This window comes from Ceratotherium simum, chromosome 14 (genome assembly GCF_057802395.1).
Source record: "Ceratotherium simum simum isolate JZ-2026a chromosome 14, ASM5780239v1, whole genome shotgun sequence".
In the NCBI taxonomy this organism is placed as follows: Eukaryota; Metazoa; Chordata; class Mammalia; order Perissodactyla; family Rhinocerotidae; genus Ceratotherium; species Ceratotherium simum.
In genome coordinates, this window is record NC_141913.1 from 6880996 (window position 1) to 6900996 (window position 20001).

General features: G+C 39.4%; 1 protein-coding gene across 13 annotated transcripts in view; it reads right to left on the reverse strand.

Annotated features, from left to right (window-relative positions):
* The window catches only part of LOC101394358 (nucleoporin SEH1), a 164090-nt gene that overhangs the window by 125061 nt on the left and 19028 nt on the right, over positions 1-20001 (reverse strand). For 9 of the 13 annotated variants that reach the window (XR_015554247.1, XM_087438931.1, XM_087438928.1 and 6 more), the window contains 4 exons: positions 18054-18194; positions 17167-17324; positions 15374-15524; positions 553-720 (listed from right to left, as the gene is read on the reverse strand). Coding sequence is in view for 12 of the 13 variants with exons in the window: in XM_087438931.1 (XP_087295057.1) it covers positions 553-720; positions 15374-15524; positions 17167-17324; positions 18054-18194 (618 nt within the window). In the remaining variant the exon portion in view is untranslated. Of the gene's footprint in view, positions 1-552; positions 721-3936; positions 3939-6889; positions 7059-7501; positions 7637-11790; positions 12439-15373; positions 15525-17166; positions 17325-18053; positions 18195-20001 lie in introns of those variants that run through there. The other 4 variants (XM_087438936.1, XM_004421065.3, XM_087438935.1 and 1 more) reach the window with 4 other exon arrangements.

Sequence of the window (20001 nt, forward strand, 5' to 3'; positions counted from 1 at the left end):
CAAAGCACTGAAAACCTGTGGATCTGCAATGGGGTGTATATGCATTAAACAAGAGAGTCACAAAAATCTTAAAGCTAAAAGAATTTTTACGGAGTTAATCCAACCCCTTCATTCCAAAGGTAAAGTTGATGTTCCTTACCAAATGTTAGGTTGGCAGGAGGAATGAAAAGTGGCTAGATATGTAAGCGTGGGCAAACTACTCATTACACAAGATGGGTGAACTGTACACACCACATTTAGAGATACGACACAAACTGCCAGCCACCAGTAAGGCTGAACTAATACAGATACAAAACACTATGGACAGAAGAAACAATCAGTAGACCAAAAGGTCATTGGTGCTCAATCCCAAACCCACCCACCCCTGATAAGACAATGGAATAAGGAACGGCCAAGTTTTTTTAACATATTTTCTACATTATTTTTACATATATGGCCATCTCCCTGAGATAAAGCAAAAGCTCAAGCTTGGTTAAAAAATTTTACATGAGTAACAGTGTATTTTAGGCTTTATGGACCTAAAAACAAATCATTTGTTCAAACAATTCTCACCTGTTATCCGTGCTGGATTTATTTCTAGCAAGTGTGGAAACAGCAACAGGCAAGCCAAGATTTGAAGAAAGAGTGACATTTTCCAAAGTCCCGCTATTACCAAGTAATGAATTAGTTAGAAAACTCGGAAATGACTCTTCAGTTATACCTCGAAAATCTTCCATCTCACTGCAACAAAAGTATTTTTATAAATCAAATATTTAATATAAAACATCTTCAAATGATTAAGAGTACAAGTCTCATAAATCTTAGAAAACTGATAAATCTTAGGAAAAAATCATTTTTTGGGAACAGCACTAAGAGGGGATACTATTAGCAAGCATTCTGAGGTAAATTAATTCTCAGAATACTTTGCTACTTTATAGCTGAGAATATAAATATCAAACTATCTTCCTATAATTAACATAATAATGACATACAACATAGCTTAATTTACTCTTGGATTGCTGTAGCAAGGAATAAGAATTACAAATTTGTCTACTAAAGGAGAAAAGAAGGCACAACACTGATGGTTTATACAGATGATTTTAGGATGTACTTAAAAGTTTACCAGTTGGGTACTCATTCTAACATGGAATAGAAAAAACAGAACCAGCAAAATCTAGCCCCTGAGTTCAGAGACTACTATTAAGGATGAGTAAATGGTTTAAAAAACGAGTCCATTCGGGGCCGGCCCGCTGGCACAGTGGTTAAGTGCACGCGCTCTCCTTCGGCGGCCCGGGGTTCGCAGGTTCGGATCCCAGGCACGCACCGACGCACCGCTTGTCAAGCCATGCTATAGCAGCATCCCATATAAAGTAGAAGAAGATGGGCATGGATATTAGCCCAGAGTCAATCTTCCTCAGCAAAAAAGAGGAGGGTTGGCATCAGATGTTAGCTCAGGGCTGACCTTCCTCTTCAAAAAAAATGAGTCCATTCAAAGAAAAGTTTTAAGTTCAAGTATATTCCGCACATGAACAAGGCAAAAATGGTAAAAGAGGTACACCGAGGACTAAGTCTAGAAAACACTGGCACAGAATCTATACTACTGATAGAGAACCTCTAGCCCACATTGGCCATTGGTTCAACTTGACCCTGATCACAGTACTCAGGAGATGTTACTCAATCTCAAAAATATTTCTCACTGCTTATCATGAAAGGGCTATGTGGAATTCAGTAAAGAAAAGAATTAAATTATATCAGGAAAGGCTCAATAAATAAGAAGATATTGGCCCTAGACCTTGAAGAATGAGCAGAACTTTTACAGGCAAAGTATGAGATGATGGGGCTTTTAAAGATGACAAATAAACATAAGTAAAGAGGGAAGAGAATTAAGATTTATTGCATACCTACTACCTTAACTCATTTGCCCCCCTATTACAGATGAAGAAACAAACTCAGAGACTAAATTAGCTACATTTACCCAAGGTTGTACAATTAATAAGATTCAAACCAAGATCTGACTCGAAAATCCGCTCTAAGTATCAAGTGTGTGGTGGCAAAAGCAAGTGCTCCAGTGTATTTTGGCAACAGGTGTACAAAATAACATGGTCAATGAAACTGTGGAGCCAGATCCTAAAAGCCTTAAATGGTGTATTAGGAAGTCCGGACTGTATTCTGTAGACCAGGAAAGCAGTGATCCCATCAGCCTAGTAGCAGAGGAGGGGAGAGGACTTAAAGCCTGGAAGATATTCGAACAGCTACCGCAAGTAGTAAAATGGATGACAATGAAAGACGGTGCTAAAGTCAATGACAAACACACTAAAGTATAGATTATAGATAGTATGGACTAATTTAATTACTCTATAAAATTAGAAAAAGTTTTAAGACCACCCGAGATCTATAAAACTTTATTTGATTACGGATGAAGTATCCATACTCCTGTAGGAAGCCCACCTCTCCACTTTGCAGTTGATCCTAACCCTGCTCATCAAAGCAATGACAATCACCTAGCAATTGTCCCTCCTCTTAAACAGCATCAAATCTCTCTTTGTGCAGTCATTCCCACTAGCATGCTGTTAGCTCTCCCACCTTTTAAAAAGCCTTCCTCTATCTCACACTCTGTTATCCCCCAGCAGCTGCCACCACATCTATCTGCGCTCCCTTTACCACATACTCCTCCAAAAAGAAATCACTACTGGCCACCTACTTCCACTCCTGTCATCTCCTGAACCCACTCCAAGCTGGCCTTCGCCTCACCACCCCACCACAACGCTTGTCAGCAGCACCACTGATCTCCCTGTTACCCAACCCCATAAGCCCATGGTCAATTTTCAGTCCTCATCTTCTTTAACCTAATAGTATGGAATTCATACTCCTTCCTCATAGAAATATTTCTTCACTTGGTTTCCAAGACACAGCTGTCTGGGTTCTCCAACTTCACCAGCTGCTTCTTTTCCTTCTCCCTGGCTGGTTCCTCCTTATCTCCTGGACCTCCACACAGTGAAGGCTCCAAGGCTTGGTCCTGGATCTCTTCCATCTACCCACCCTCTCTGGGTTATTGCCCTCAGTTTCAAAGTTTTAAATATCATATGAAATTTATATCTCTAGCCTGGGCCTCTCCCCTGAACCTCAAATATTCGACCACCTACTTGCTATTTTCACTTAGATATCTAACAGGCACCTAAAACCTGAATCTAGATTCCATCTGATTCCAACCCTCTCAAGAAAAGCCAGCTCTTCAGTCTTCCCCACAGAGAAAATGACAACTCCATCCTCTAGCTGCTCAGACCAAAAACCTTAGTCATTACCGACGCCCCCCCCACCGCCCCCCCCCCCCCACACATGTGCAGTTCCTAAGCAAATCCCAATGGCTATCCCATAACAATATAACCAGAACCTGCCATTTCTCGCTACTTCCACTGCTACCATCCTGGTCATGCCACCACCACCTCCTGCCTGGCTACTCACTGCAATATACATCTAACTGTCTCCCTGCCTCCACTCTTCCTCCCGTAGCCCATTCTCCACGCATTAAAGTTATCCCTGTAAAATAAGTCAACTACTGTCACTCCTTAGCGCAAAACTCTCCACTTGGTTTCCCACCTCACTCAGAGTAAAAGTCAGTCCTTAGGACAGCCAAGAAGGGACTGAATGACCTCTGACCTCAGCTCCTACTACTCTTCTCCCTTGCTCACTTCATTCCCGCCATCTATAGTCCCCAAAACACACTAAAGCTCCTGCCTCAGAGTCTTTGCCCTTGCTCATGTCTCTGTCCAGCACACTGATGCCCTAGGTATCCTCTCATCCTGCTCTTGCACTTCTTTCATGTCTTTGTGCAAATGTCCACTTTCCTGTCAGTACTTCTTCATCAACCTAACAGTCTAGCACAGCATTCCAATCTCCTTGCCCTGCTTTCTTTTTTCTGTAGTACTGACCACCATCTGGCATGCTATATATTGTCACCTCTTTAACTATTTTCTCCCCATACAGTCATGTGTTGCTTAATGACAGGGATATGTTCTGAGAAACAGGCTGTATGGTACTAGGCTACATGGTACTAATCCTACAGGACCATCATCATATACGTAGTCCGTCATTGACAGAAATGTCATTATGTGGCACATGACTATATCAGAATGTAAGCTCCACGAGGGCAAGGACTTGGCCTGTTTTACCACTGAATTACTATCTAGAACAGTGCCTTGCACAGAGCAGACCCTCGACAAATTTGCTGAAAGAATGAATGTTTTCAAACTGTCAATACACAGCAAATTCATCACCAACCATCATATAAGCACTCTCCTCTCAGACATGCCCCAGCATTTTCCTCTCTTCGATATTTCTAACTATTTCTTCTTAATTTCTATAAACGTGTTCAAAACTCTCCCATACTAGGTTGGAGGAGGTGGAAAACCTGTTCCCATCCTTCATTTGCACTTCCTGCCACCACTTGCTCACCTTCTCTTCACAGCCAAGTGTCTTACAAGAATCCAAGATTACTACTTCTACATCTCACTTGACATCCTCTTCCTCTGTCTGCTCCTTATATATTAGGGATACCCAGGATTCTGACCTCAGATCTTATGTCATGCAATGTACATCTATCTCAAACTCAAATGCCTTCGGGCACAAATATTGTCAGACAACAGGACTCTAAGGACTGAGATCAACTGGAAATTACAGGCCCCACTTAATGCAATTTAAATCCAATAAAACAACTGTAGCCAAACAAAACACATCTAATGATGGAGCCCATTCCTGAAGGGAAAACATGTCTATGTCCAAAACACACCTTGAATCATTCTACATCTTCCTGTCTCTGCTACTGCCACCCTACCCTACTGAAAAACCTCCTAACCAGTCTCCATTCTTCTATTCTCGCCACTCTACAATTCTCCACACAGCAATCAAAGGGGCCATTAAAAATAAATCAGGCACCATACCCCTACTGAAAACTTCAGTGAGACACCTCATCTTCCACCCACCACATACTGGCTTTTCTGTTCCTGTAACACCCAAGCCCATCCCTACTTCGGGGCCTAGAATACTCTTCTAGATCTTTGCACAGCTAGCTCCTTCCCGACATTCATGTCAACTTAAATGTCATCTTCCAAGAGAGGGTGATCCCTTATCATTAAGTCAAATGTAGCCTCACAGTCTATCACAATGGTTTTAATTTCTTCCAGCACTTATCACTATCTACTTATTTTTGTATTTGTCTGTCTTCTTCCACTAAAAAGCTTGCTCCCTAAGAGCAGGGGCCTTGCCTATCTGTCCATCACTTTTTGCTAACACCTGTAACAACGCCTAGCACGTAGCAAGTACTCAATAAATATTTGTGAAATAAATGAATGAATGACACATTCTCAGTGGGTGGCCATATCTTTGACTTTAACCATTATCTCTTTAGAATGTCAGTTTCTTGGTGACACATCAATCTTGTTCACCCATATATTCCCAGTACCAGATATAGAGCTGGGACTATGAGTTGAAAGATAGCTACATCCCCTAGCTATCTAGCTGATAAATAGTATCTACTCTATTACTCTAATTTGCTAAGCATTTTATACACATTTTTCTAATCTCTGCATCAAATCTGCAAGGTAGCTGTTATCCCTACTATTGAACAAACTGAGACTGAGGGAGGGAATTAAGAGACTTTTCCAGGTCACACAGTGCAAGTGGGAGCAGAGGATTCACACCCAAGCAAGTGTGGCCCCAGAATATTCTTTTCTCTGCACTAATGCCACCTCCTTCATCTTCGAATCACCTTCAGCCCAGACCCCTATCCTGAGCTCTAGACTTGTATTTACAAATGGCTCTTTGACATCTACCTTACCCCTGACTGCCTCTCAAGCAGTGCAAAGGCAACAAATACAAAACCAAACTCATTACCTTTCCTCCACCCACTCCTCCTGTTATCTTTAGTTTTGACCTACGTCATCCCTATTCTCTTGCTATACAAGCCAGATACGTGGAACATTCTGATCCTTCTTCTAAGCAGATTCAAAACACACACATCTTCTTCCCAAATTCTAATGCTTCTAACTGCAAATATATCTCTGGAGCTGAGACCCACTTCTATATTCCTAACACCTGCTGCCCACTTTTTAATCTGAACTACTGCACAAGTCTTCCAACTAGTCTCCCAGTGTCTAGTCCTGTAATTACTAAGTTATTCATTCGTTTACAGATATATAAACCACATTCAAATATATACCGAACTTTTTAAGAGTTATCCTTATTTAGAAGGAGTCAAATCCAAGAAAATTCAGATAATAAGTAAGGATCATTCATGCAACAATCATTATCAAACACAAATCATGAAAGACACTCTTCCTGGCATGGAGAATGCAAAAACAGATAAAGCAGCTCCCCTCAGGAAGCTGACAACCCCTATCAATTATGAGACAGAGCTAAGTGCTTGGACAGAGCTTTGCTACAGGTACAATAGTAACACAACCCAGTGGAAGATTCCACAAGATGTAATCCAATACCTAGTCTCTCTTGTTTCCAGAAAGGATTGCACTTGTTCTAAACCATCCATGGACATACCATATTCCTAAAACTTTCCTAGAAGGGAAAATTTCCAAACTTCCTGTTACTTTTCCTTTAACTATATTTGAATTAAGAAGCCATCTTTGGGATTTCCCTTGCTATTTCCTTAAATTAGTAACCCCAAATTTCGCATTTGAGTTTACTAATATTTAGTTGCTCTAATTACATTTCTGGGTATGTAAAATATCCCTTACTGTAGTCATTAACTGGAGGTCTACACGTACAATTAAACCCTCTTAAAAGTATAAGCTGCAGGAAAAAAACACAAACTTTCCCAACACTCATCATCTACTCTTGACATTTTAAGATATACTTTAGAATTAGTTAGGCATTTAGTATATTACTTTTCAAAGCTTACCATAAACTGCCCACAAAACTGAAATTCGGAGAAAAAGTTGATTTTGAAGCAGTAAAAACTCCAGCTGAATGACCGCAAAATGGTAACAGCAGATGGAAATACTATCATAAAAACAGCTGTGCTCCAAACGACTGCCTCGAAAGGGAACTCATGCTTTACTAAACAAAGTCTGAAATTAAGAGAAAGCAACAGTAGAATGATATTAACATTGTCTCATTTCACATTTTTTTCATAAAGAAATCAGATGCTAGATGCAAGGAATGTAGGAAAGGTATTAGGAGTAAATGCTAACGCAGCCTAGCAGAAACCAAAAGTCAATGACCGGGTGACAGGCGCACACCCCTCTGCATTTAGGTAATAACAGTACTACTTCCTGGGTCAGAGTTTTAGACAAAAAGGAGAAACAGAACCGCCCATCACGACGGTGATGCTACGTAAGAAGCAAACACCGCCGGTCAACAGAGCACTTTGCAACAAGAAACTCCAGAGCAAAGCACAAAGCGCGTTTGTCCCTCAAGAGCTGGAAGTCACCGCGTGTGGGGGAGAAGGGAGAGACAAGGGCGTGATCCCCCCAAATCAAACTCAGACACAGAGGCGTCTAATCAAACTCACCGAGCGGAATTCAGCGTGGCGGCCGGGCTGGGTGCGAAGGGGTGGACAGAGCGGGACGGCCCGACTCCGGCCCGCCCCCTGTAGCCCCGGGCCCGACCCCGGCCCAACCGTCACTGCCCCAGCGGCCCGCCAGCCGAAAGGCTGGCCAAAATTGGATTCGCCTGTCTCCTGCCGACCCGCACGGCAAGACACGGCAAGACCCTCGTCACCGAGCCCCCGACCCCAACCTGCAGGAGCCGAGCGCCAGCCGGAAACGTCCACAGGGAGAAGGGGCGGCCAGACAGCACTCCAAACGCGCGTGCGCGTAACCTCCTCATCTGTGGCCGCCCGGATCGGCCGTACCGCAAGCCCCTCCGGTTTACGTCTGTTCGCGGCACCAGCGGAGGGGCGGGGACTCAGGGCCGGCTTTGGATTGGACACCGCGAATGGACGGGGCGAGAGGAGCCCGATGATTGGGCGAACATGGCGCGTTCCTGGATTTGAAGCGAGGAAGCGGCACTGCGCAGATGGGAGCAACACTTCAGCGCTGCTCGATACCTGGTGGAAGGCCTTCCCGCTATAAGCTGAACTGAAAGCGCCGCCTTGAAAGCCTTGGCCAAATTGAAAATAACGCTTATCTTACTCAGTTTGGGACCCCAAAGCACTGTCGCTCACCTTATACACGAAGAAATATTTCCGGTGAGCAAATAACCTGATACTACCCTGAGTTTGTTAGTTACCACTTTTTTGTCCTTGAGTAAATGTAAATCTTTTCTGTCACCATTTGTGAGACACTGAAATGTGTCATGATTTGCTTTATGTTACACACTACTAATAAGCTTCAATTAGGAAATCATTCCTCAGGATCCAAGCTTCATGATAGTTCGCTACACCTAATGGCCTGTTTGTGATGGAGAAAGGTTGGTCTGGGGTGGAAACGGCTGAGGAGGTGAGACAATTCATCCCTAATTAACTTCCTACGTTTTCCCATCCTCCTTAGGCCACAAATCCCAGCACAACGTCTGCTCAGCACAAGCCTTTAACTACTACTTTTGAAACCGTAGAGGTAATTCAGTTGCACACCTCTCGCTTTCCTTTATCTCAAAATTTCTTCCGCACGGCCTCAGAGAGAAAAAGAGTCTCTCTTTTCCAAAGCTAACTCCGTAACTTCATTCGTCTAACAGTTATTGAATGTTAAAGATGCACGGCGCACTTGGGAGGAGAGAAAAGGAAAAGCACAAAGTTGAGGTGAATAGTCCCTACACCTAAGTTTTGCCTGTGGGGGAAAGACATCTGTTTATCTGATCACTTTCCTTTCTACGTTCTCGACCATACTGCCTATCATTCCTGGATACGCTCTCCACTGGTTCCTTTCTGCCTTGAAAAATGCTGCATCTCTCTATCCAAAAAAAAGGGAGGGGGGGACCCAAAACCTTCCTTGATTCTGTTTTATCACCTAAGACCATTCTCTCTCTCCTTCCCTAATTGCCTCCACTTGCACACCTTATTATCATTCATTCCACTCTCATTATCTGGCTTGGTCCTGAGCACTACTTTAACACTTGCTTTAATTTATCAGGCTGGCCTCCTGTCAAACTCAATGATGTCTCAGCAGTTCTCTTGACATCTCTTCTTGAAACCTTGCAGCCTTTTGTCATTTGCAAAGTGTAATTACCCCTATTCTACCTTTGTCCACACTCAATGAACAAAGATAAGTGGAGAAAATCTCAAGATTTTCTAAATCTTGAAAAATAAACCAAATGCTTAGCTCTAGAGCTGAAAGGATGCTATTTGAGTGTAGTGAGCCACCCTTGTTTCACACAGTATCTTACCTCCTTTATCTACACCATGGGCATACTCTGGAGGTGAACTGCTGGAATGTATCTTTATGTTCGCTGTCATTCACTTTGTATCCCTGGTACCCAACTCAATAAATGTCCTTCCTCCATAAAAATCAAGTGACCAAAGCTCTCCCCACAACACTCAACAACCTGGTAGGACTCTATAGTGACAGGGATCTATAATCCAAAGCATCTGCAGGCAGGAAAGCCTCCGATGCCGGACTGCCTAGATCTCAGTCCTGGCTGTCTCACTTCCTAGCTGTGCAGCCTTGGGCAAATAGCTTTAATCTGCCTTTAATCTGCCAGTTTCCCTATCTGTAAAATGGGGATAATTAGAGCACTTGCCTCAGAAGTTTCTTGTGAGGATTAAATCAGTTAACCCACATAAAGGTATCTAGAACACTGGCACATGGAAGTACTCAAGAAATATGAGCTATTATCTAACCTTACCTTCCAACTGAAAAGGAGAAATAGAACTCCCAGTGAATTCCAAATCTCCTTAGATATTGAGTAGAGCTTGCAGCAACCCCTTGGCCAGGGGTGCTTCCCAGGGAATTAGCCTTCTACAGTGTGGCCACAAAGTATGATTCCAGATTAATCTCTAATCCCTCTAGCTCCCCAAATGAACCTCTTTCATCAGACTAATACTTACATCTTGTTGCCTGAACACATCCCTGTCCTTTTTGACCTCTGGGCCATCACCCTGGGACTCCTACCCTCCTCTGCTTCAACTACTCCACCTGCAGAAATCCCACATCCCTTCCAACTCCTGCCAGCTCAAATAAATCACTTTTATACCTCCTATATACTGTTTCAACCTTTATTATGAAACTGAATCCTCCTTACCTTTTGTAAATTCTGTAAATGCCTTCTCCCACTAGAATGAGTTTGTGTGCAGGCTACCCTTCTATTTTTCACATATCCCAGAGTGTTTAGCACAGCATCTTGCCCACATAGGAGATGCTCCATATTCACTAAATTGGAGTGAAACTCTGTCCCAATTCATTATCCCATTCTAACCCCAGGCAACTCTATGATTGAACCCTCAAAGACATGAATTCTTAATTCTGAGCTAGATTCAGCCTGAAGTTAGACTCCCTGCTTTGAACCTTAAAAAGCTTACAAGTCTAGGGGCCAGCCCAGTGGTATAGTGGTTAAGTTCGCACACTCTGCTTCAGCGGCCCAGGGTTCGCACGTTCAGATCCCAGGCACAGACCTATGCACAGCTTGTCAAGCCATGCTGTGGCAGGTGTCCCACAAATAAAGTAGAGGAAGATGGGCACGGATGTTAGCCCAGGGTCAACCTTCCTGAGCAAAAAAGAGGAGGATTGGCCACAGATGTTAGCTCAGGGCTAATCTTCCTCTCACACACACACACAAAAAAAGCCTACAAGTCTAAAACAACTCCTTTAACAGAAGGAAGACATTTGAGAATTATTTGGAAAGGATTTTTTTTCTTACACTGGAATGCTAAAATGCTAACTCCACATTTAGTGATTATACATAACAAAACTCAAAATGTTCCTTAAATTAAAATTAATACAATATATCTTACCAGTTCTTTATCCTTTGAGTGTTAAGAAACTTTAGGGTATGACACTATTCATAGGACAGGTGTCTTTGAAAATTAGATTATAAATTATATAGTTATAACAATTATATCATCTATATGTGATTAACTGATAGACACATATAAAATGCTGTTCAAATTACATCTCTCTCTAGCTCTGAAGGAAGTTAAATCCTTGACAAATCCTGAGAAAACTAGAAAGAATATTACTAGTCCCCTAGTTTTAATCATTTTACCATAATTACTGTCAAGTATACTCTAATTTCCAATTTTAAAAGTCTCATTTTAGGGGCCGGCCTGGTGGCACAAGCGGCTAAGAGCGCGCACTCCGCTGCGGCGGCCCAGGGTTCACCAGTTCGGATCCCAGGCGCGCACCAACCCACCGCTTGTCAAGCCATGCTGCAGCGGTGTCCCATATAAAGTGGAGGAAGATGGGTATGGATGTTAGCCCAGGGCCGGTCTTCCTCAGCAAAAAGAGAAGGATTGGCAGATGTTAGCTCAAAGCTGATCTTCCTCACAAAAAATAAAAATAAAAAAATAAAAGCCTCATTTTAGAAAATAATCTAATATTGTCCAATTAGATTGAAATTCAACATCTGTCAGTTCTAGATGTTAGTCTACATACTGACTTTCTACCTTTTAAATAAATTTTATGCTTATCCCCTAATTTTTGATTTTTTGGATTTTGTTTCTTAGCAACATGTTATTTTAAGGAGATATAAGCTTTACCCACTATCAAAGAGAATACATTCTATTTTTATAAGGCAACAGATTCATATCTTTAAAATATATTTTATTAAATATCTACTTGGAGAATAATTATAAAAGCTTTAAACAGTACTTCCAAGTAGTGAAAGGCAATTTTCTTTTTTTAAATAAAAAAGACCAAACAGTCCATATTATGTTTTGCTGCTTTATACACAGGAATGATTTATTTTACAAACTAGTCAGTTGCAACATTAGCCTGTAAACTTAAAAACACATTGCTTAATATGTCTCACATTAACCAATATGACAAACCATAAGAAACTTAACACCATGATAACAGTTCAAAATAAAATTTACAGAACAGGCACTTTGAAGTCAGCTACTATGTATAACTCTCACAGTTAACACTACTTGTACGCATCTCATTTCATCAAAGGTTATCAACTAATGAAGCAAATGTCCCTTTGATGCAGAAGCACAAACACGTTTAAGTTCCAAACACTGTGTTCTGGCTGTAATACATGCAAGACAGACCCTAAACTGGAAAAATCTTCTGAAAGAAAATGAAAAACAAAAAGCAGCCAGGAATGAAAGCATTTACAAGCACTTGAATAAGGCCTTTAAGTGTTAAATCACTGTTTTAAACCCCTTCATTCTCAGGTAAGGGATTAAGAGGCCGAGAGAGAGATCGTCTGCGAGGGTGAGGATACTGGAGGTTGGCAGTGTCAGCATCGCAAGAGTGCTCTACCAGAGGAGGAGGAGGAGGAGGAGGAAGGAGCTGGGCATAACTGGACCATCTCGATCCAGCCCGTGGGGAATCCAGAGGGGGAAAGAAATACCTGAAACAATGAAGACAGGAACAAAACACCAAAACAAAACAAAAACAACAGAAAAAAAAAAAAGAAAAAACAGAAGAAAAAGAGAAAAGTAGTAAATACAAAGAGAACCAAAGAGGAGAAAACACATGCTGGAAAAAAAAGCTTTAGTATATTCATGCCAAAACTAACAAAACATAATAGCAAAAATCAAGACCCTTACTCAAATCAAGCTTGCTTAAGCAAGTATAGAAACTTGAAAGAAATACAATCTGTTAAACTTAAAATGTTAAAAAAAATTATCAGTGTGAATGTTACAAAACAAGACATTAATTTTATAATTTAAAATTTTCTGCTCTCTCAGAAACATATTTGACGCTGTCCTGTAAATTTACAAATCTAATAAACTTTTTCTTCATTTTAATCAATGATTCATCTGTAGTAGCAGCAGGCACCCATTTTTTTAGTGTGTACAGGATACTGACAACCAATTCAAATATACTTTCACATAGTTTGGCCAGCTATTGCAACATACTTTCAAAGAAATACAATCCTTGAATATACTAAGCTGTTTTTCTTCAAAAACCTTAGAATAGTACAAAATTTTGATAAGTAAAAGGGCTCAAAGAATATGTCCTATTGTTATTCTTCTGCCATTTTATAACTTACCCGTAATACTTATGCATTTTAGCAAATAAACATTTATAGCTTTGTAATCAATATCAGGGTTCTAGAGGATATGAACTAAATGAAGCAGCCAACTAAATTAAGAAAATCCTGGGACATGGAATGTGGAGGTTAATGTGCATGCACAATTTTAGCAAAATTTCAACTGCTTCTCTTATAGTATGTTTCCAAATTTTGACTTGAGGGAAACTTTGAGCCATGGAATCACACCATAAAAATACACAAGCACATATTAGAAACGTTTCTCTCTTTAGTGAATATGAATTGAAAACTTACAAAGGTGTTTTCATTTTACTACCAAATTATAAATGAAGTAAAACCAAATGTTTACTTTGGCTACAAACTGTACAGTCCAATTACTTTCATTTTACTACTACTTCTCTCACTCCTTTACTAATATTTTTAAAATATTACAAAGAAATGACAGAGTTGTACTGAATAATATCATGTATAAACCAATTCTACAAAAGGTTAACAAATTAGCACTCAAAACAATCTTTATGAAAAATATTCAATCTTCAAAATTATAAAAATTCATCATTTTAGCTTACTGTTTTAAAAAACAAATCTAATAAGCCTATATTCTCCAAATGCAATAAAGTGATATTTTCCCTCCTCCCAACTAATAAGGATGGTAACAATCCTTTTAATTTTAAAACCCATGTTAGTTTCAGGAACTTTCAAAAAATTGTTTTGGTGACAATGTCTCAACAAAAAGCCTCTCCATTTATGTTTCAAATAGTGTCAATAAACTGGCCAGTACAAAAAAAATGATATACACTGTATTTTTAAAGGCCTTTTGGATTGCGTTTAGTAGTAAGCAGGCTGCTGGTGTATCTTGGGAGAGGTCAAACGGCGCTGGGGAAGGGGAAAAGGAGCTCGCTTTCCATTCCTGTGTGCATGCAACAAGCAGCAAAACAGCAAAGTTACTCCAGTTAGCTGGTACTCAGCTGTGCTTTCTGTTAAAGGACATAATACAAATGGAGAAGGGAAAATGCATCACAGATCTAACACACATGGTTATTGGCACAATAAGAATACAGATCAAAACTTCAAAGCTCTTTACAAAAGAAAATATGTAGTACAGCCAGCAACCAAAAACCAGATTTTTTTTTAATTAACAGTAGTAGCTTTTGCTTCATGAAATCATCTTTACAATCTGATATCTTCTATGGTAGCCTGAAATTATTGATGTAAATACTGAAAACCTCAAAATCAAATAGCAAGACTTCTTTATAAAAATATAACAATATAAAAATAATTTAAGAAATTTTAGGGGCTGGCCTAGTGGCGTAGCGGTTAAGTTCACGTGTTCTGCTTCGGCAGCCCGGGGTTCGCCGGTTTGGATCCTGGGCGCGGACCTACTCACCGCTCATCAAGCCATGCTGAGGTGGCCTCCCACATAGAGGAACTAGAAGGACCTACAACTAGGATATACAACTATGTACTGGGGCTTTGGGGAGAAAAAAGAAAAAGAGGAAGATTGGTAACAGATGTTAGCTTAGGGCCAATCTTCCTCAAAAAAAAAAAATTTTAAATATAATTTTCTTCTTTTATTCAAGATGACAACAGGATAACCACAGGACAGTTTGTTAAGGCTGTGCTTTGAAGTTTCCTGAATCATTCCCAATTATTCACAAAGGCATATTAAAATAATTTTATCTTACAAATTCACATATTTGAAATTTGAATATGAAAACAAGAGGATGACTCTTTAGATCACAAACATTCTTTATTAAGATAATCTAAAATATGCTAAAAATTCTAAAGATCAAGAACTCAGAATTTACCACTTGCTCTTAAAATCTCCATTAAAGTTTTAAACACACACAAACATTTAACTCACTTTCTTCTGTAAAGCCTTAATTAATGTATTTCACTTAAAATTTCAGTTTGACCTGATTCAAAGACTACACGACCAGCACTAACAACACAATAATGTTTCAAGGACTCAAATCCTCACCATTATCCCATACTTCCTCTTCATCCCACTACTTCAGAAGCAACGTAAAATAAAGTTATAAACATTTCTGATAGACCACTAAATTTCAGAATATAATTCAGTTTGTTTAATGGCCTCACAACCTACCTGTAAATATTATAATCAAGTAAGCCAAATACAGAGCTAACAAAGTGAATTTTTAAACTCTAGTGTCATAATTATGTGTGAATTTCTTCAATCTTAAAATGCATAAAATAACACACCTTTAGTATGACTACCAGAATGATTTAAAAAGAAGATAATTTCTAGTTTTCCCACAAAACAGCCTACCTGCCAACAGAAGATCCATTTAATGAATTTTGAAGATTTGAGATATTTGAACCTAGGGAAGGATTTGAGTTTCCCTGCTGCGAACTCCCATTGACAGGGCTCCCATTACCTTTCAAAATACCAGTACACTTCCAATTGTCCATATAATTAGCTGAAAGGAAAATGGTCAAATACATTAACATGATTAATACCTATGCTCAAGGGCACAAATCTCTGCTCACGTCCTTAAACTACAATTAAAGATATGGGAGAGATCTATGGGCTACATTTCTCTCAGGGTAAATGTTAAAGACATGTTTTAAATGAAATACATATATCTCGATTTTAACAATTTTTTTAAAGTTTTAAAAGAATTCCTAATTAAAAAAAACATGAAGCTTTCATCACCCATTTCCCTTCCTTAAAAGATAAATATTAAGAGATAATTCTCTAAGCTACCACATTATGACATTATAAAGTTAATAACAAAATAAATTCTTTGTCTTCATTATAATGAATTTCAATTACATGTATATGTAGGGTCATGGAGTTGCCTTCTTGGTTATGCAAGTATGTCACACGGGTACCTAATGTCCTCAAGATGGATGTAGGTAACAAAATCTCTGGGGTTTGAGTGGTTTATCCAACATGGCCTAATTCTTTAAATGCAAAATTGGCCACTGAAGACACTGAGCCCAAGAAACCCAAGTTAGGGAGCCTGCTGGGTTAGAACTGGATGGTCATGACTAAAGCCTCGAGGCAGCAAAGGGCAGCAAAGTCCTTGAAATCAAATTACATTAATGAAAGGAAGTTATAGGCTAGTTCCACCACAGCCTAAAACTGACCATGGGAGATTCAGCTGAACTGCATTTTGGGAAACAATACCTGCTCAGGGTAAATGAACTAAGCTATAATTTTGGATCCTAAGTATGGGACACCACCCACTAGAGTGGTGCACGGACCAATGACACCTCTGCCCAGTGAATAAACATCAGTAAAGACCACGCTACAGCAACCACAGCAGCGTCAACTGACCAGACCGAGATCTCTCTCGGCCTGGCATTTGTGACAAACTTTTAGAACCAACAGCCCCAAGATTCTTGAACTTTTAGGAGTTGTAAAGAAGTGGGGAAGATACTGGATTTTCTCCTATCAAAGGCTGTTGGCTAAAGCAATTATTTAATAAAATAAGAGATAACTGTAGTCCTATCCTGAGCTTGTAGAGCACTCACACAAGTTTAGCAAAGGGTATGTTTTTATTGGAGATACTGCACATTGTTAACAATTACTTTTACTTTTAAAAGTTGCTTTGTTCCACATGGAAACTTAAAATATTCAATTAGTCATTAACTGCTATGAACTAAGTAAATTGATGATGGATCAAAATAACAAATTAAAGTAAGACTAATTAAAAGTAACTGTAGATACTTTTTTTCAAAATACTTTCAAAATTTTCAAAGAAAAATAATTTTTTCAAAATATTTTCATAGAAAAATAATTTTTTTCAAAATATTTCAGAGTTTACATTTTTTTTTTTTAATAATTTTATTTATTTATTTTTTCCCCCAAAGCCCCAGTGGATAGTTGTATGTCATAGCTGCACATCCTTCTAGTTGCTGTATGTGGGACACGGCCTCAGCATGGCCGGAGAAGCGGTGTGTCACTGCGCGCCCGGGATCCGAACCCGGGCTGCCAGCAGCAGAGCGTGCGCACTTAACCGCTAAGCCATGGGGCCGGCCCTCAGAGTTTACATTTCTAAGTGAAAATTCTAAAGTGGCAACATAAATATAACAATGCCTTCCTTGAAATCTTACCTTTCCACAGTCGTACACAGCCATCATCTCCTGAAGATGCTAGCACTGTTCCTGTTATATTCCAACTCACTCGCCAGACCTGCGAATTATGATTATCAAACTGAGCCACTATATGGATTTCAAATTTTGTCGGCCCACCAGAGGAAGTAAGTTCTTTCCTGTTAATAAAAAAATTAAAGCTAATAAAAAAAATTTCCTAAGGAATTCTGAGAAAAGTTTTAATAAATAAATATATATTTATTTATTTTATAATTTATTTCATAATATTATTTTATAATAATGGGCACATCAGTGCCAACCCCCAACTCCCCATTAGCTCATTGAGAGCTGGACCATGTCACTTTCACTCAACTCCCCAGGACCTGGCATGATCTTACTATATAAATGATATTCAGTGACTGTTTCACAGAAGAAAGAAACAACAAAAGAGAATTTTATTCCCCTAAACACGGTTGAGGAATAAAATAGATGATGATAATTAATTTTAAAAAAACAGTAGGAAGGGAAAGGAAGAAGGAAAAAAGGAAAGAAAAAGAACTGAAACATAATTCAAAATTAAAGCTAAATAAGTTACTCACAAGAATAGTTCAATGCTAATTTAATTTTCCCTAAGTAGACTGCCACCTCTCATTCATTCAAACATTTATGGAATACCAATTATACTCAGAGGATCCAACTGTTAGTATCAGCCTAACTAAAACACAATTAAGAAAATATAAATCTCCTCTCTACTCAATTCTCTATCCCCCAAAGTCATATATTTATCGGTAAAATGTTCATTCAAGTATCCACTCTTCCGATCATACTTGCCTTACTCTCTCCTCCATAAATGAAAATAATCAAGAGTTAAGAGCACTTTCAAATTAGTAATTGTTTCAAAAACTCACCTCACAGGCTTTAATGTAAAAATTCTCACATCTTTGGTTGCTATAGCTAGAATATGGAAAGATCTTCCCAAGTTTGGAGCAAATGCAATATCATGGACAGGATCTGTGACTGTCATAAGGGTTTCAGCTTTTGCATATTTCCTAATGAAAAAACAAACAATCTACATTAAAAATTTCAGAAATAAAAATTTTTTAAAGCCACATGTCGAGGTACCTCGATTTTTTTCATATTGCTCACAATGAAATACAGTCATGTGTCACTTAATGATGGGGATTCCTTCTGAGAAATGCGTCATTAGGTGATATGGTTGTGCAAACATCATAGAGTGTGCTGAAGGGAAACAAAATTGGCCACCTCAGAACGTGTCTCTTGAACATGAGGATTTTAGGCTGATTATTTTTAAGAAATAAAAGACTCAGTGCATTTTTCTCGTTACCTCCCCCTTAACTGCCTAAAAGAATTCAGATTAAAAAAAACCTGTCTCAGGAAGCAAGCTATCACCTTAGCATCACATGAACTAGGCAGTAGACAGGGAGGAAGCTAGAAAAGCCTATTTGTTGGGCTCCCCGCTGTGTTCTTTTGTTTCTGTGTGGCCAAACACTTGATTTTCTAAATGTTTGCTCCTTTTCACCTACCTGTGAATTGCCTTCCTTCCCTCTGAAGTCCCTGACTCTCCCCAACCCCAATATCTTCTTTTGTCTTTAGCTGAGGATGGTATTTAAGGTGAGGGCTTTAGCAATTCTGGCAAGTTAACTCGGTTTTCCTAGGTTTCTCCCAGTGTATGTTATTAAACTTTTGTTCCCTTTTCTCTTGTTAATCTGTCTCATGTCAATTTAATTCTTAGACCAGCCAGAAGAACGCTGAAGGGTAGAGGAAAATTTCTTCCTCCCCTACAGCTCTTAACAAACCTAGATGGTATAGCCTACTACGTATCTTATGGGACCACCATCATATATGCAGTCCATCGTTGACCAAAACGTCATTATACAGTGCATCACAGCAGAGTTTACCTCTGCAGTATGTAGTATGGCCAAGGCCTAACCGCTAGAACCTGTGAATGTGACCTAATTTGGAAAAAAGGTCTTCACAGATGTAATTAAGGATCTCAGGAGGAGATCATCCTGGATTTAGAGTAGGCCTTAGAAAAGACAGAAGAGGAGAAACAGAGACACAGAATGGGGCCATGTGAAGGCAGGGGCAGAGATTAGAGTTATGCTGCCATAAGCCAAGGAACTCTTTGAGCCACCAGAAGCTTGAAGAGACAAGGAAGGATTTCAGAAGAAGCACAGCCCTGACAACACCCTGATTTCAAATTTCTGGCCTCCAGAACTATGAGAGAATAAATTTCTGCTTTGTTAACCCACTAGTTTGTAGTAAGTTGTTATGGCAGCCCTGGGAAACTGATATAACCTCTCAGGTTTCTTCTTTTGATTTTTTAAGTTTAGCTTAAAACAGTTTCACAAAGTTAATTAGAATGAGATCTTGATTTATTAGCCATTAATATCCTTTTTAAGAAAAGGATAATTGAATTTCCTATTTGAATGTATTAAATAAAAAAGTTAAGCTGATAACAGCAGGAATTGAGTTTTTTTAGTGGTGGTAAAGGAAGCTATGTCAAAGTCTATTTCATCCTAACAATTCTATTTCTGTATCTGCAAATGGAGACTAAGAAGACAATGAAGGAGATAAATCAGAGTTTTCTACCACCTTTTTCTATGTCTTCAACTGAGTATAAGGGACAGACCTGAACCACATAACTCTGTGTGCTGGAGAGGGGGTTAGAGCGATGTCCTTACCTCACCTTTCCACCACCCTCCTCTGAAATATTGGTGTTCCTAGCATTGGTGTTCCTAGCATTCTATACTTAGCCTTCTTTACACCCCAACATTCTTTCTGAATTATCTCCAAGCTAGTGTGCCTCAAGGTTCTCTCCTTGATCTCTTCTCA